Genomic DNA, 16,979 nt, shown 5'->3' on the forward strand with positions numbered 1-16,979 from the left:
ATAGGTTTGGACTCCCTGGATAGCTAACTGTACTTGTGGCTGTGGATGTTTGGTGGACGATGTGACTCTGGATTGAGTCAAACGGGTCTAGATTGAAAGTAAGACTAGATGTTGAACATTTTACAAATGAGAGCAGGTAAATTATAGTAATTAGAGTAATGACAAGCGGAGAGTGCTAGCTTCCTTGATAAACATTGCTAGATTATTCAGTAGCGTTACACGAGTTGATTTATAACATGTTTATGTTTATTTTTTATGAATGGAGAAGCAAAATGTAAACTTTGAAGAAACGTTAATGCATATCTTAATAAACTGGACTTATAATTACAAAATAAATTACGTTTAATTTTCGACCTGTTTAGACTAACGTAATGTACAAAAACGAAGCTTCTTGTCAATACCAGGTCTTTTGCCCGTATTGTAAACAATATCTGACGCTTATCAAAGTAAGCATTCTTCTATTTTCATATGATGGCACATTAAACAGGTAAGGATGAAATGTGAAAGATGTCGTACACAGAGAACATCAATCTAATTTCGAAAAACGTGATAGATCAGAAAACCCCTTCATTACACTGCAGTCTTTCATACAACACCGGTATTCATTTACACTCCAATACTTCCAATCAACGTCGATTCCCATGCGACTCCAAAGCCAAATGAAAAGGAAATTTTAGTTATATTAGTGTGTCATGTTTTTCCTACCAACTTTGTCTGATCATATCACCTAACTATCACAACACTGTTTAGAAAATCCCCTCGGTGGCATATCAAGTAACTTAAACCAATATTTGAAACATCTATCATATGTATCATATTGAACAAACTTCTTTTATTTCGTGAGTACGGCGTTTCGATACAGATTCTTGTGCCGTTGTAGAGCAGGAATGCAACATGACGAGGCAGGGATGCATATATACTGAAAGTAATAAAGAAAACAACATAATTTGGCTAGGGAGTAAGCTGATGAAGCCAGTGAGATGACAAAAGAAAGCTGTGGAAGCCAGAGATGTACAAATCAAAAGGGGTAGATTAAAAAGGAGATTATACAGTAGATTGGGCTTGGTGGATGAGTGCATCATAAGCGGATGGAATGAAGTATCCTTGGTCTCGGTTTATGGTGGGCTTTTGGCGTTTGAGGTGGATGGCTTTGGTGTACCACATGTACCTACAGGAATACGACCGCATTCGCCTAAACTGCACCAGTCTTTGAATCTACTCCTAACACAAACTCGCAAAATGTAGCATGGAAGCACTTGAGAATAAGACACTTGTGAACTCCCAAGATTTCTGAGTCGTACAAAATTTAAAGCTTCTTCTGAGAATCAAATATTCAAAGAAGATCTTGGGAAAAATGTTAGGAAAATTATAAGTTACGTAATTGTTTATGGTAGCAACAGCCTTACTGGCTTTTAATGTCAATGTCTGTACACCTTTTGACCAACGTCTATTTGAAAACAAGATACTCAATTGTCAATACAATGACATTCAGCAGCCAAGACGGCGAGTCAGACCTCCCAAAGCTTTTAGTTGCCTCTTGTGAAAAGCATGGGTTGATGAAGACCAATTCTAACCCGGATCATTCCCCAAATGGGTACAATGTGTGAAGCCCATTTCTGGTGTTCCCCACCGTGATATTACTGGAATATTGCTAAAAGCGGCGTAAGACCAAATTCACTCACTCACTCTAACCCGGATCTTCTCGGTTACATTCATCCTAATAAATAGTCTTTGTTAAGTTTGTTTTGCTTGTTTGTTTGTTGAAATGCCACACTCGGCAATATTTCAGCTATTTGGCAGCCGTCGGTAAATTATTAAATCTGAGCTAGACTATTCAGTGATCAACAGAAACACACAAAACAAACTTAACAAAGACTGTTCCCCGTCATACATGTACATGATGAATGTCATCACTGAACCTTAAAAAATCATGAAAATGAGAAATTGGTGAAATAATCACAATTCCGAACAATTGTTTTTGAAAATAACCCATAGGTTATGGCGGTAATGTCAAAAGGAATAAAAATATGCCATGTGCTATTCTGCATACCACCATGTCCAGTTGCCTATTAAATGACTTAATGCAATACATCCAACACTGGAATATTTGTAAAAATTATGCTTCCATTATGGAGGACGTGGTTCATAACTTCCAGGAGTGAGTGAGTGAGCTCGAGTGAGTGAGTGAATGGGTGGGTGGGTGGGTGTTTGCGTGCGTGCGTGCATGCGTGCGTGAGTGAGTGAGTGAGTGAGTGAGTGAGTGAGTGAGTGAGTGATTGCTGATATTGGAAAGAGGCTTGTACATATGATGACCAAATCCCGGGTTGAATACAGTGGACACTTCAAAATCGATAAGTGCTTGACCTGTCTTTTCCCAGGCATTTTCTGCAACTGTTCCCTGTCTAGCTCCTCCTCTATTAAAGACACACACAGCATTTTTGCAAGCGCCTGATTAACCAAGCCGTAGTGTAAATAAAGTTCAGTTCAGATAAGATATACGTTGGTGTCTTCCCATTACGCAGACAGGCAGTTCGCAGACGCCTTAAAACAATAACAGTTCAATGAACAGATCAGCTACTACCTGTTACCTACACATTTTATGAATAATAAATATAATAATATACACCAGTGGTTGTTAAATACTGAGGGCGTTGGGGTAGCCTAGTGGTATAAGCCTTCGCTCGTCACGCTGAAGGTTCGATTCCCCCCAAGGGTACACTGTGTGAAGCCTAATTCTGGTGTCCCCCGCCGTGATATTGCTGGAATATTGCTAAAGCGGCGTAAAACCAAGCTCACTCACTGTTAATTACTGCGGTTTGTTCATTTTGTATGAGTGACAATAACTAATAATTTCATTCATGACTTCTATATGTGTCCAAATGTCAATTCCATGCCAGTTATTGTACACAAAATATGTGACTATTCATAAATCATATACAGACCACCTTCTCTCTCTCTCTCTCTCCTTCTCTCTCTCTCTTTCTCCTTCTCTCTCTCTCTCTCTCTCTCCTTCTCTCTCTCTCTCTCTCCTTCTCTCTCTCTCTCTCCTCCCTCTCTCTCTCTCTCTCTCTCTCTCTCTCTCCTCTCTCTCTCTCTCTCTCTCTCTCTCCCTCTCTCTCTCTCTCTCTCCTCTCTCTCTCTCTCTCTCCTTCTCTCTCTCTCTCTCTTCCTTCTCTCTCTCTCTCCTCCTTCTCTCTCTCTCTCTCTCCTCTCTCTCTCTCTCTCTCTCTCTCTCTCCTTCTCTCTCTCTCTCTCTCTCTCTCTCTCTCTCTCTCTCCGTGGTTGTGCTTGTTTTGTTGCTGTTACCGATTGATTCAACACCAGTATAAATCTTTACACCCTCTGAATTCCATATTGTTTGCACATTTTAAAACCACTGGACCTTCCGCGAGCAGAATTATTGTCTCACAACTGCTGGATTGTAGGTACATTGGTGTTGTCTAATGAGCCATAAATTGACGTACAGAGTCGCGCTCCATTCGTCCTGAACATGAAAGAAAAACTTTATGGATAACAACTTGTATACTACGAGACTGCGACGTTCGATACAGATCCTTGTACCATTGTCACGCAGGAATGTAACACGACGTTGAGGCAAAGTATAAATACTACGCGTAACAAGGAAAACAAGAGAACAAGATAGTTACCATAGTTACCGTCATATTACTGGAATACTGCAAAGGCGTAAAATCACTCACGTATGTTAATTAACACGTCATTGCTAATTATTCCAAGGACAGAACACTTAACGCTATGATTTAGATTCAGTGCTATTTACAGACGACCCCTGGGCCTAGATTTTCGAAGCTCTCTTAGCGCTAAAATAGTCGTAAGAGCCATTCATTAACTGACAGACTGACTGACAGACTTTTAGTTTTACGCCAAAATATGTCACCGCGGGGACACCAGAAATGCCATTCATTAACATTAACTTACGACTATCTTAGCGCCATTCATTAAGAGAGCGATCTTAGCGCTAAGAAAAAATCTAGGCCCCTGATGGGCAATTTCATGTTGCCGCTATTAGAATTATACTTGATACTATGTTGACAGGTGCATCTATTGTAGTTGCGAAATGATGTAGTAGTGTCGTCACTGTGGTTGTTTCTTTGTCTGCCAGGGATGAAATCTCAAAACGTTTATCTGATTAAAGAAGTCGTCTACTGTGGGAGTCATGTTTCTGAAGCCATTTCAAATGAGAACAACCATCTGAATGTGTATCGCGTTTCCATCACAAGGGAGAAAACCCGTGGTGGCTTCTATTGGGATGGCGACACAATCGAGCCAAGTGACGTTGGCGATATTTAATTGCCACCGTTGTAAAATACACCTCGATAGAGGACAGTGGACACTCCGGCCTCGGGAAGATGTGTTCCGAGTTATTTAATCTTATTAATCTTAATTGAATAGCCTCTAGGTTAATCTGAGTAAATGGTTCAATAAAACCTTCTGTATCTAGCGGTTAGCAGTCACGTCTTTCTGTTTCATGTTTTATGAACAGTTAGTTAGTCTGGAGAACACTAAGTCTTGATTATGTACAATCCGCCGACATTTACTGGAATAGTGATGAGTGGGACGTTAAACAGCAAACACAAAATTAAATAAATTTGTGTGAAGAATGTGAACTCGTATGATATGGGATGTGTATCTACTATTTTGAGGAACGTACTAACCTTATTGTATACGCGGTTGCCTTTGTTTTAACGCGATAATCGTACAGACGATGGTTTGACGAATGATATGAATTGTGTGAGTGTGAGTGTGTGAGACACAGAGAGAGAGAGAGAGAGAGAGAGAGAGAGAGAGAGAGAGAGAGAGAGAGAGGGATAAGATTAATTATAGAGCGAGGACAATCCCATATCATGTGTGTGTGAGAGAGACACAGACAGACAGACAGACAAACAGAGACAGACATACAGAGAGAGAAAGAGACAGACAGACAGACAGACAGAGAGAGAGACAGACAGACAGACAGAGAGAGTCAAAATTTTCAAATGTTTTATGGCTGTAAACCCGTTTCGCTAATATTCGACTTACGTGTCGTTCAACAGGTAATAAGTATACTAAGCATGTTGAACAAAAAGCAAGCGGTAATGAATATTTCTGGTGAAGCCTGTTTTGTCGTGGAGTCAAAGCAAAACATTTCTTTAATATACGTCTTTATTTTGCAATCTCAGCATTGGGGTGGTATTTTTAGGATCTTTGTACTAACTGACATGTCATTAAAGTGCATTCACCTTCAGTATACATAGCATAAATAGTGTGTGTAATCAAAGAGCAACATTTTTATGAGTTACACACGGAACTTAGGAACTATTGGTTTCGTTTTCTTCATCTGTCTTCTGTGGTAGTTGAGCTTCGCCTTCTTGTTCTGACTTCTTCAACAAGAGGATCATTTCAGTCCCATCTTGTGGTTCATCCTTGGATTTGTGGACATCCTGCTTGGTCTGACCCTAGGACAAACAACAATACAGGTGTGTAACAAGTACGTGTCTTTCATAACAACAAACAACATACCGTACTGAAAACAACATCGTCAAACGCATGTGAGCCCCATATGGATTGTTTTCACTGCAAGAGGGTTATAAATCACAGTGATCACCTTTCATTGAAACAGGCGATTTGATTACAGTGAGAGTTTGATTGTGGCGAATTTCTTTGGCTCTTTTTTTAAGTATTGACAGATACAGCTGTAGGGTAAATGTTTGTGGAAATATACTCTCCCCAAAAAAGAAACGGTGATATTGATACATAAAGTGTCAAATACATTTCAAAATTGGTGTTTGATTGTTTCGCCATTTTAATGCTGGTTTGTGTACATAGTGTTGGGGTGCTCACAGTGGCCACATTAGATATACAACTGGCAAGGGAGTCCTTCACTTACTGAACTTTTTATAAGCTATTTATATTAACCGACATTTGATCTTTTATACTGTGACATTTGGCAACTGATTCTGAATTACATGCGTTATCTCACTTTAAAATAAGCAGCTCAAATTCGAGAAAATACACCTATGCGTTTCTTTTTTGGAAGAGTATATATTTTAAAAAAAGGACAACAGAAATAAAGTGTATGCACAGAGCCTTACATTTGACGATTCTCTTTGTCTTGCTATGACGTCATGTTATTACTTAACAATATTTACGTAATGGCGTCATTTGGGGTTTATGGACTGGTAAGGAAAGAATATTTTAATAAGCTCAAATTTGACAAGTCTGGCAAACATGTTTTAGTTTATCTATGATATGTCTACATTTGCATAATGCACTATAGTTTCGTAAGGTGCAGCTTCAAATGCACGTTCAGAATTTCTTTGCTCGGGATCAATTGCAAGATTTACAAAAATGGCGTGACGTCAGCATACGTTCACATTGATTGGTCCCGCAGCCGACCTTTCCCCCACCGTTCCACTGATACGCATACTGAATACATAATTGCAAAGTATGTGTTTTCACATCTGTGTCCACTCTTAAACCTTGCTTCACGTGGACTGTTTACAAAGTGTCTGGACCCGAGAACATCCGGGTTACCATGGATCTTTAGAAACCCATTCGACTTACGGGACTGGGTGTTTAGGCTTGCTGACTTAATCGGGGCATGTCAACGTATAAGAAATACGTAGATTGATACTCATAGTGTCAATTCAGTGCCTTGCAAATGCCTGTACCAGATGTATCAGACAGTATACTCAGTATTTTAGGCCAGACGACCCATAGTACAGTTACATATTTTCATAAGTTTACATACTTATTACGTTTTACACCTATATAAAATTTAATACATTTTTCAGAAAACGAGCAACAGAGGTAATAAAATCTTCATTCTTAGAATTTTAAAGATTTATCATCAAATGTTGATCCTTATACCCTGCACATAAGTTTGGAAGATATACTATTCCAAAAAAGAAACGCATAACCCAGAAATCTGTTGCGAACAGAGTTTCATACATGAAGTTTTACATCAGTTTAGAAGACGGTAATGTCTATACAATCAAGTGGATAAGTTTAGTTAACGGAGACGCTGAGCGCGATGGCGACGACGCAGCACGGTCCCGACGTCGGGTCTCCTGGCTCTCAGTACAATCTCTCTCAGCCTGTTCCGTACCGTTTGAACGGATATCCTCCGAAGTCCAGGCACCCTGGCTACTGGGCTCTCACCCGTGGCAGTACGATCGCGCAAATGTAGTACCCGGATGTACCGATCTTGGGCTGCAGTGGTGACTCGATGTCTGCCTGTACGGGGACGGTCATTTGTTATACCTGTTTGGTTGTAACGAGTTGCAAGCAGTGATATCGTGCTCACACTAACATTCTGACGCCTGACAACAGAAGATTGTTAATCTCCAGCGTGCATTCTTTCAATGGCGATGTTCCGTGTCGCAGCATCAAGACGTGGCGCAGTGATTTGACCTTGAAACTTCTTCAAAACGAATGTCGATTTCCGAAAGTAATCTGGATTTTTATAGCCAGACAGTGCATGTTCTTTGCTGCATAATTTCAAGTGGAGGGTGATTTCTGTTGCGTTGTGGCGATGCCTTTTTAATCCTTGTAAGAAATCTCATCAAAATCGACATTTTCAGGTAAAGTAGATTTTTGACTTGTACAATTGTGTAAAATCGTGTTATCAACACTTTTGTTACATATTTTGACGATTGTTTGAACACAGTAGGTAATTAATACATTTTTTAAAATACAAAATGCCTATGCGTTTCTTTTTGTGGATAGTATATTTATTTCGCAGGTCTCGATAGTGCTTACACTCAAATAACACATGATATTCATCTTCGACCTGGCTACTATTACATTTTACACATTTAATCTCACTTGGATTTAAATTTTTACTTTTACGCTCAGAGTTTACATGGAAATCATGCAAGGAGATTCTGAATTTACAAAAAGCTCTCCTCGTGTAATACATTTAAATATATTTCTGGCTCTAATAACGATTTTACAAGAGCATAATGAGAAAGATATTTGGATGAGTGTACATAAGAATGCCAATCTTGGTAAAATATGTCTTTTAGTCTTTGTTTAAAAAATGAAATTAAACATCTTTTTATTAACGACATCCTGTGATATCCAAACATAAGAGAACCCACACATGAAAAGACAAAAACACATATGCGAGTAAGCAAATGGCGTAGGAAACCAATGTTAGAATAATGAGCAACAAAGTTTGTTAAAGGTTCTTTCTCGTTTCTAATCAGAAATCTTTTGAAGAAATTGGATCCCAACAGTTCATTTATCTTCAAACCAAACAACTCAATTATCTTCGCAAATATCCCTGAGTTTATATCATTTTTATTTCAGTGAAGTGCTGTGTGTGTTATTAGCTCGGAAAATCCGTGCTAAAAACTCCTTTCAAATTCAATTTTAATTTACATGTAACATGGCTGTACACCGGAAAGACAATATCATTAATTTAAGTGACTGAGACTGAACAAGCGGAAGATCAGGTTTCACATGCCCTCCAAGAATTTGGCATAGAATGTTGTCTGAACGTTCGCACGTTTGGATCAGCACTACATTTAAAAAACTGAGGTGAGTTGAGGTGAGTCGAGGTGAGGTGAGGTGTTTTGTCTGACTGATGTCGGTTGACTCGTACTAGTCCACTGACCATTCATCCATTTAACACAACAGAGTCATAGCAAAGCACGCTAACGCTTAATTATACTAACGCCAGACAAAGCATAACACTGTCAGACAAAGTATAACACAGTCATACAGAGTATAACACAGTCATACAAAGGATAACACAGTCAGACAGAGTATAACACAGTCAGACAGAGTATAACACAGTCAGACAAAGCATAACACAGTCAGACAGAGTATAACACAGTCAGACAGAGTATAACACAGTCAGACAAAGTATAACACAGTCAGACAAAGTATAACACAGTCAGACAGATAACACAGACAATATAACACAGTCAGACAAAGTATAACACAGTCAGACAGAGTATAACACAGTCAGACAAAGTATAACACAGTCAGACAAAGCATAACACAGTCAGACAGAGTATAACACAGTCAGACAAAGTATAACACAGTCAGACAAAGTATAACACAGTCAGACAGAAGAAAAGCATAACACAGTCAGACATAGTATAACACAGTCAGACAAAGTATAACACAGTCAGACAAAGTATAACACAATCAGACAGAGTATAACACAGTCAGACAAAGTATAACACAGTCAGACAAAGCATAACACAGTCAGACAAAGCATAACACAGTCAGACAGAGTATAACACAGTCAGACAAAGTATAACACAGTCAGACAAAGCATAACACAGTCAGACAGAGGATAACACTATCATACAAAGCACGCTAACGTCAAGGTATAATAACGTCCGACAAAGTATAACACAGTCAGATAAAGTATAACACAGTCAGTGAAAGCACGCTAACGTCAAAGTATAATAGTGTAATAACGTGAAAGTAGTCAGACAAAGTATACCAAAGTCAGAATATATGCAACATCAGACAAAGTGAAACAAAGAATAATAAAATCTGACAAGGTACAGAATCAAACAACGCAATCTGCCCCCCTTTAGGATAACGTCAAAAACAACCATTTAACAACCTATATATTGCATCTCACACGTGGTTGTTCAGAGGAACAATAAACAACTGTATGCAAGTAATTGACTGGATTACTTTCCGACACCTTGTCTTCAATTTACAACCCAATTGATAACTCTCGTGTCTACTCTTAAAATAATGGAACTCAATAATCACAGCGTCTACTATATGGGATGACTGGACATCGTATATATACTCATGCCAATAATGGTTGTCACCCCCTTCAAGTTTTTGTAGCGAAAATAAAATTACTTTTGTTGACATGTTTTGTTTTTTAGAAGCTTTTCTCGGTAATTAGATAATATAACAATTTATGGACTGGTGAATTAGGTCAATACCTGTTTTTATGGACCCGAGAAAAGCGGTCAATATTGCTTTTCGCGAGTCCATAAAAACAGGTATTGACCTCATCACCAGTCCATAATTGCATATTATGTTCACATCAAACGAACTAAAATTAGTTGTAGTTTATAATAATTTAGTGTATGCCTTGGTTTACCTTCAGTTTCTGCCAGTAGTAAAACACAGTTTCTGTATTGTGAAAACATGATTGACCTGGCTGGAAAATTTCACTGTTGGACAGAAATGACACCTATGTGAAATGCGTACACATCATTAACAAATAAGGCCACAAAACCTCACCTTGTTCACCTCCTTGCTCTGCCCGCAAATGCAACGGGGTATGCAGCAACACAGTTTTTCAGTAAAAGACACCATGTATCGGGGGTCTACGTCGTTGTTGCGGTTAAAACCTGCAAGATTTACATGTGCACGTAGCATCAGGGGTAATTCTCTCTTCAGGGTTTTATTTTTCAAATAGGAGCGGTGGGGCAGCCTAGGTAGCCGAAGACCCGGGTTCTCATATGGGTACAATATGTGAAGCCAATTTCTGGTGTCCCCCGCCGCGATATTGCAGGGATATTTCTAAGAGCGGCGTAACACTAAACTCATTCACTCATTATTGTTCAAATATCTACGACCACGAATCGTCTTTTTCTTATAAGAGATATCACAATTATTAAACATATATATGTCTGCTCATCAACATTGCAAGCTGTAAAAAAATATATATTAAATGCATCTGAAATATTATGACTCCCAGAATACAATCCGATCAATGTCGGACAAATGTACCATATCTATAGCTATTTCTCATCCACTTTTGGATGTGATTGTTTTACCGTTTTGTTTATCATCCCAGCTACATACAAGGGTAACAACCTGTGGGGAATCGAACCCGGGGCTTCGGCGTCACGAGCGAACACTTTATCCAATTCCCCACGTCCCAAAAGAATGGCATGAACCAACAGCGGAACCAGTTTGGGTTGGAATCAGAAGGTTGTATCTGTATTTTTTACCCCGGGTAAAAAATGCCCATTCATATTGTCTCCCGCTGTGATACTGCTGAAATATTGCTACAGCAGCGTAAAACTAAATTCACTCACTCGCTCACAAATATTTTACCTGTCATCCAGCTCACCAGGAAGCTAACCACGAAGGTGACACCGGAACCAAGTGCACTGAACCAGGCGTAGGAGAGTTGGTAGGCGTATTCTATCCAGATTCTGTAACGTAGGAATGAACATATGCACGTCATGTCAAATGTTTCCATGGTTATTTGTCGTTCAACGAAGCACTTAGCAAATATTCCAGCTATGTGATGGCAGTCTGGAACAATTCAGTGTGGATCGGGCAATCCAATGATTGGCACCATCAGCAACGATCTACACAATTCCGACACGATGCCAACCAGGTGCGTAGCAAGAACTTGTTTTCGTGTAAGCCCGATAGGTTGCAAAGCTTTATATTTAGATAGTATTGAGGGCTACCCAACCTTTTAACAACAACCACGTGTAAGCCCGTGCTTTATTAATATATGTTTTATTTATTTTTGTTCATAATGGTAGTTACACCCCTGCCAACTATCGACGACATCTGTCAACGGACCGCCTCCGTGGTGTAGTGGTTAGAGCGTCCGCCCGGAGAGCGGAAGGTCGCGGGTTCGATCCCCGACCACGTCATACCAAAAGACGTTAAAATATGGTACTTGTTGGTCCATGTCTGGCGCTCGGCATTAATGGGTACAATAAGGACTGGTCGGCTCGGAGTCAGTATAATGTGTCTAGTGGGGTATTCATGCTTCACTGCGGCATGCTATCTCAGTGGGCTAGCACTATAAAACCAGTTTCTGACTGGGCTAGTACAAGCAGCCGCACATACACATACACACGCATGCACGTCGTCATATCAGCGAAATATTCTCAAGTACGACGTTAAACCCAATTCACCTCACCTCACCTCACCACATCTGTCAACGAGTTTGCTGAAGGCCTTTAATAACCTGATTCTTAAAAGGCTGGAAACTTTAAAAGCCTCTGGTATGCACACACATTTAATTGCTAATATATATCGGGTTGTCGGTTATGTATTAATAAAGATGTATCAAAAAGAAGAACACCTGCATCTTAGATTCTCTCATATTATTTGAAACAGGCAAAGATATATGAACCAATGTAAATGTACCCAGGGCCAGAATTCCATCAGCAAGCTGCCAACAGTCAAGGTCTCAACTTGCATGGCACTTATTGAAACGTCGGGGCGGTGGGGTAGCCTAGTGGTTAAAGCGTTCGCTCATCACGAGCGAAGACCCGGGTTCGATTCCCCACATAGGCGCAATGTGCGAAGCTCATTTCTGATGTCCCCCGCTGTGATAGCGGCATAAAGCCATACTCGTTCACGTTCTCACGCCGCCGTGATATTGCTGGAATATTGCTAAAAACGGCGTAAAACTAAACTCACTCACTCACTCACTTTCTCACGATTGAAACGTAACATGAAGTCATTTTAATGACCACAAGTGTAAAAAATGATACGTACGGTTCTCGGACAGGTTTCCCAACTGTGTACATAGATCTTGCTGACGTCAAAAGTGACGAATTATATGCGGATGACGTCATGTTTTCAGGAAAGCACATGTCCGATTGTGCAGGAGGGAGCCATGGAGTCCGTGTCTTCACACCAGAAAACGTGGAACCAAAGCTGATCCACAGGAGCACAGCCGTGCCCACAATGGTTCCCGTAAAACACCCCTGTCATGTAGAAAGACAGAATATTGATTGATTGAGTTTAGTTTTACACCACACTCAGCAATATTCCAGCTATATGGCAGCGACATTAGAATCTATACAGTATATATGTCGAAACGTCGCCTATACAGAATAAAGAAGTTGTATATCCATAAATTGTCCTCATTCTTCATCTCCTCCAATCAAAGAAGTTATATGGCGGCGGTCTGTAAATAATCGAGTCTGGACCAGACAATCCAATGATCAACATCATGAGCATCGATCTACGTAATTGGGATACGATGACGTGTGTCAACCAGGTCTGACCCACCTTGGCGTTTGCCCATGGACAGAAGAACGCTGTGAGGAACAGGCCGGTCAATGGACCGGTGAACGTGGCCAGCACACTGCCGCTTATCTGGCAACAGAAACATATTTATGAGTTAAACAGAGTGAGTGAGTGAGTTTGGTTTTACGCCGCTTTTTAGCAATATTCCAGCAATATCATAAACAGCTCGGAAATAAAACAACATCGGCTTGACTATTTGTATTTTCTGCAAGTTGTTACAGCCAAAAAATATAGCTTACATATGTATTCCCTCTTTTTTTCTTCATTGAAGTCGACCACATAGGTAGCTTAACTGAACACCCGTGGTGCATGTGATTGCCACCATTCGACAGTAAATGTCCCGGTAAAAGGTTGATTTTCGTAAAAGTTCAATAACGTTGTGAAAACGTTACTAGGCCAAACTAAAACGGTGGCCAAACCACTGTGAACTCATCCATGATACCTGAATCAAATACATCACCTTCGAATAAACGTCTCTTGTTTGTTTCATTTTATGCCGCCATTGTATACTTTCTTTGACTGTCAGTATATTGTGCATGTTAGATACCTCGATAAGCGTTCCTCCAATGATGGACGTTAAGATGGCCACACCGACAGCGAGAAGGCCGTACACTATCACTGAAACAAACACAAATCATAGGGATTGGTAGTTATTGCTCGGACATTGGAAGCCTTTGGCATCCTTTTCTGAACAGGATGCACATCATAACAGCATTGAGGTCCTACCTGACCAACTTGGTTAAAGATTATGTTCCTCCGAGATGCCTCAGATCAGCTAACAACTCACTGCTCACAATACCCACAGCCAAACTGAAAACCTTTGGACATAGACGCTTCTCTTTCACATCCGCCTCTCTCTGGAATGATCTGCCCTTCTTCATTAAAAACTCTGGAACACTGTCTACCTTCCAGTCAAACTTGAAAACTTTTCTCTTCCGAAAATGTCATCCTGATGCCTAGTCTAGCTGTGTTAACCAAACAGCGCCGCGAGCAATGACTTGGTGTTTGGACTGACTGACTGACTGAGTTTGGTTTTACGCCGCTTTGGCTTTCCACGCCGCGAGCCAACGCTTCAACCACTTAGGCTACCCCACCGCCCCTTGGTGTTTGGAACTGTGCGCTATACAAGACAACTTATTATTATATATTTTTTACCAAGGTGTGAAGAACTTTCGGCTTATCCTTTAGTTTAACCCCCTTTAATATTGAAGTTCGCCTTTACATGCCAGAGGTTATCGTGGTGACTCTGGTGAATGAGTGAATGTTGAATTATGCCGCGGTTTTGTTGGTTGCTTGCTTGGTGTGAAAGACCGTACCCGATGCCCATTTCTGGTGTCTCCCACCTTGATGTTGCTGGAATATTGCTAAAAGAGGCCTAAAACCATATTCACTCGCAGCTCTGTTCGTAAGGTCATACGTTTAGGGATCATTTCTATAGTATGCATCGCCATGACTTCAGGTGAAACAGACAGTCTACCAGACCATGGTCCCGGAGAAACACACACGATACACTTCCGGTTATCCTGTAGTCAAGCGAGTCCAGGATTGCTGATTGTGGCGCCTTAGACCGGTACCCAAACAAGAGTTACAACATATATATAACCACGAACGCTGCTTGAGATCTCGAGGCTGTAACCCAGATACTCACCTGATACCTTTGCTATAACGGTGGCCTTGAACTCGGATATGTTTGGCAAGTGAGGCTTGAGGATGTCCTCCCAGGTCAAGGCCGACAGACTGGACAACCCGGATGACACAGTGCTTAAATACCAAGAACATACATCTTTGACTTCGGCAATGACTGACTGAGTTTGGTTTTACGCCGCTTTTAGCAATATTCCAGCAACATCACGGCGGGGGGACACCAGAAATGGGCTTCACACATTGTACCCATGTGGGGATTCGTACCCGGGTCTTCGGCGTGACGAGCCAACGCTTTAACCATTAGGCTGACCCACCACCCCACTTCGGCAATGAAGACAAAAATATACAAATGTTTCAATACATTATCTTACCAATAGAATAAGAGGGCGTGGCTTGATCAACCCGCAGGATATTCATTCTAAATTGCACATATACTTATTAGTCTGTTTATTGTCCAGTGAAACTTGTCAAAACACATGATGAAACCCAGACATAGCATGGTTTTCTTGAAGAAAATTTGATACGACGTCAATGTGAATCTTTGTTGATGTTACTGTCCTGCTGGACGGTACAGAAACATGTCCACGTGGTGATGTGTGGTAGAGCCCAGGTTACAAATCAGTTGAAGTTGAGCAACGATGGGAGCGGAGAGTCCTTGGATGGGTGACCGTGTTTGGCAGCTTGACTCCTGAGAGTTTCTAGGACTTCAGTGCTGCCCCACAACGAAGGACATGTGATACATGTGGTCCCACCTTAGGCAAGTGAGTTTGTCAAATTTGTTTCTGTTCACCCTGCAGAAAATGGGTACCCGGTGGGATAAGTCATGTGACTATTAACCTTCTAGCGCCTCACAGGCATCTTGGGTTATCCGGGGTAATAATGATCGGATTGTAGCGCTTTGAGCGTGCCCCTCAAGGTGCGGAATTCAGCGCATTATAAATGCCGTAATATTATTACAGAAATAAGTGTCAATCAAGCGAGGTGCCACATCAGATCGACTACCCAAATGAGTCCTGGCCTGAAAAGTGAAACAGTTGGCTTTCTGTGTACTGATCATGACCAGGTAGGTCCCACTCGTAACCATCAATGTGTAATTTTGCGTCAAAATGTATATATGATAAATATTAGATTATGCAATTAATTTACGAGACTGCCCAACACCTTGTCAGTGGGAACACGCCAGATATGTATTCCTTTGGAATGTAAACACCTTCCTGAACATATCTTGTATAGGTTTACATTTAAACCATTGTTGCTAAGTAAACTCACTCACTAGGATTGTTATTTATGCTTATGAGATAGTTGCTTATTTCGTGTGCTCAGACCAAAACCGTGTTCAAATACATGTACATGTATTCCTTTGCGATTTAATGTCTGAGTTTCATTCTAAACACGCATTTTCACGAAGCACCCACACGCTTGTTATTTCTATTGTTATTTCTTGTCACTGTTAAACATACTTCATTCCATAATCCAAGAGAAGGCCCTCTGTTTCTCAAGCTTGTCCAACGAACCGTTTAAAATGAGATTAGCCTGCGTGGTCAGGCTCGGGAAAATGTCTGGCTGCATATGCATGTTATCGTACTCGTGCTTCAAGTCACGTGAGGTGAGGTGAGGTGAAATTGGGTTTAACGTCGTGCTTGAGAATATTTCGCTCATATGACGACGTGCATGCGTGTGTATGTGTATGTGCGGCTGCTTGTACTAGCCCAGACTGAAGCTGCTTTTATAGTGCCAGCTCACTGAGATACCATGCCGCAGTGAAGCAGAAATACCCCACTCAGACACATTATACTGACTCCGAGCGGACCAGTCCTTGTTGTACCCATTAATGCCGAGCGCCAGACAGGGACCAACAAGTACCATATTTTAACGTCTTTTGGTATGATGCGGCCGGGGATCGAACCCGCGACCTTCCGCTCTCCGGGCGGACGCTCTAACCATTACACCATAACACATTACGGTCAAGTCACTTGAGGGGCTGTGGGGTAGCTTTGTGGTTTAAGCGTTCCTTCGTCACCTGCGTCACTTGTCACTTGATGACTAATGCCGTGATACGCCTGGAATACTGCTGGTTGCGGCGTTAAACAACATGCATTCTACAACACACGGAGATACTTCACCTGAGTGAGGCACTGAAGAGAGCTGCCAGAAACAGCCCCGGCATTCCTGGGATGTCCTTGAAGATGTCCATGACGAACAGTGGAATAACCTGCAAGGAAGCCGAACATGCAAGGTATACTAACCGTTTTATATGTAGTACACATTGATCGTTTCATCTTCGACTGATACTTTTCGCACCCTCAGTGGTTTCGGAATAAGAATCGTTCACGATT

General features: G+C 41.0%; 1 protein-coding gene across 1 annotated transcript in view; it reads right to left on the reverse strand.

The window, feature by feature from the left end:
* Positions 1-5,142: 5,142 nt before the first annotated feature.
* LOC124268556 overlaps positions 5,143-16,979 on the reverse strand; it is a 58,169-nt gene continuing 46,332 nt past the window's right edge. The window contains exons 25-32 of the mRNA XM_046703549.1: positions 16,767-16,855; positions 14,648-14,760; positions 13,547-13,617; positions 12,982-13,068; positions 12,463-12,674; positions 11,050-11,150; positions 10,228-10,337; positions 5,143-5,453 (exon numbers count right to left, since the gene is read on the reverse strand). Coding sequence (XP_046559505.1) covers positions 5,307-5,453; positions 10,228-10,337; positions 11,050-11,150; positions 12,463-12,674; positions 12,982-13,068; positions 13,547-13,617; positions 14,648-14,760; positions 16,767-16,855 — 930 coding nt within the window. The 3' untranslated portion in view covers positions 5,143-5,306. The remainder of the gene's footprint in view (positions 5,454-10,227; positions 10,338-11,049; positions 11,151-12,462; positions 12,675-12,981; positions 13,069-13,546; positions 13,618-14,647; positions 14,761-16,766; positions 16,856-16,979) is intronic.

The sequence above is a fragment of the Haliotis rubra genome, unplaced genomic scaffold (genome assembly GCF_003918875.1).
Source record: "Haliotis rubra isolate DU_JTF1 unplaced genomic scaffold, ASM391887v1 Scf139, whole genome shotgun sequence".
Lineage (NCBI taxonomy): Eukaryota > Metazoa > Mollusca > Gastropoda > Lepetellida > Haliotidae > Haliotis > Haliotis rubra.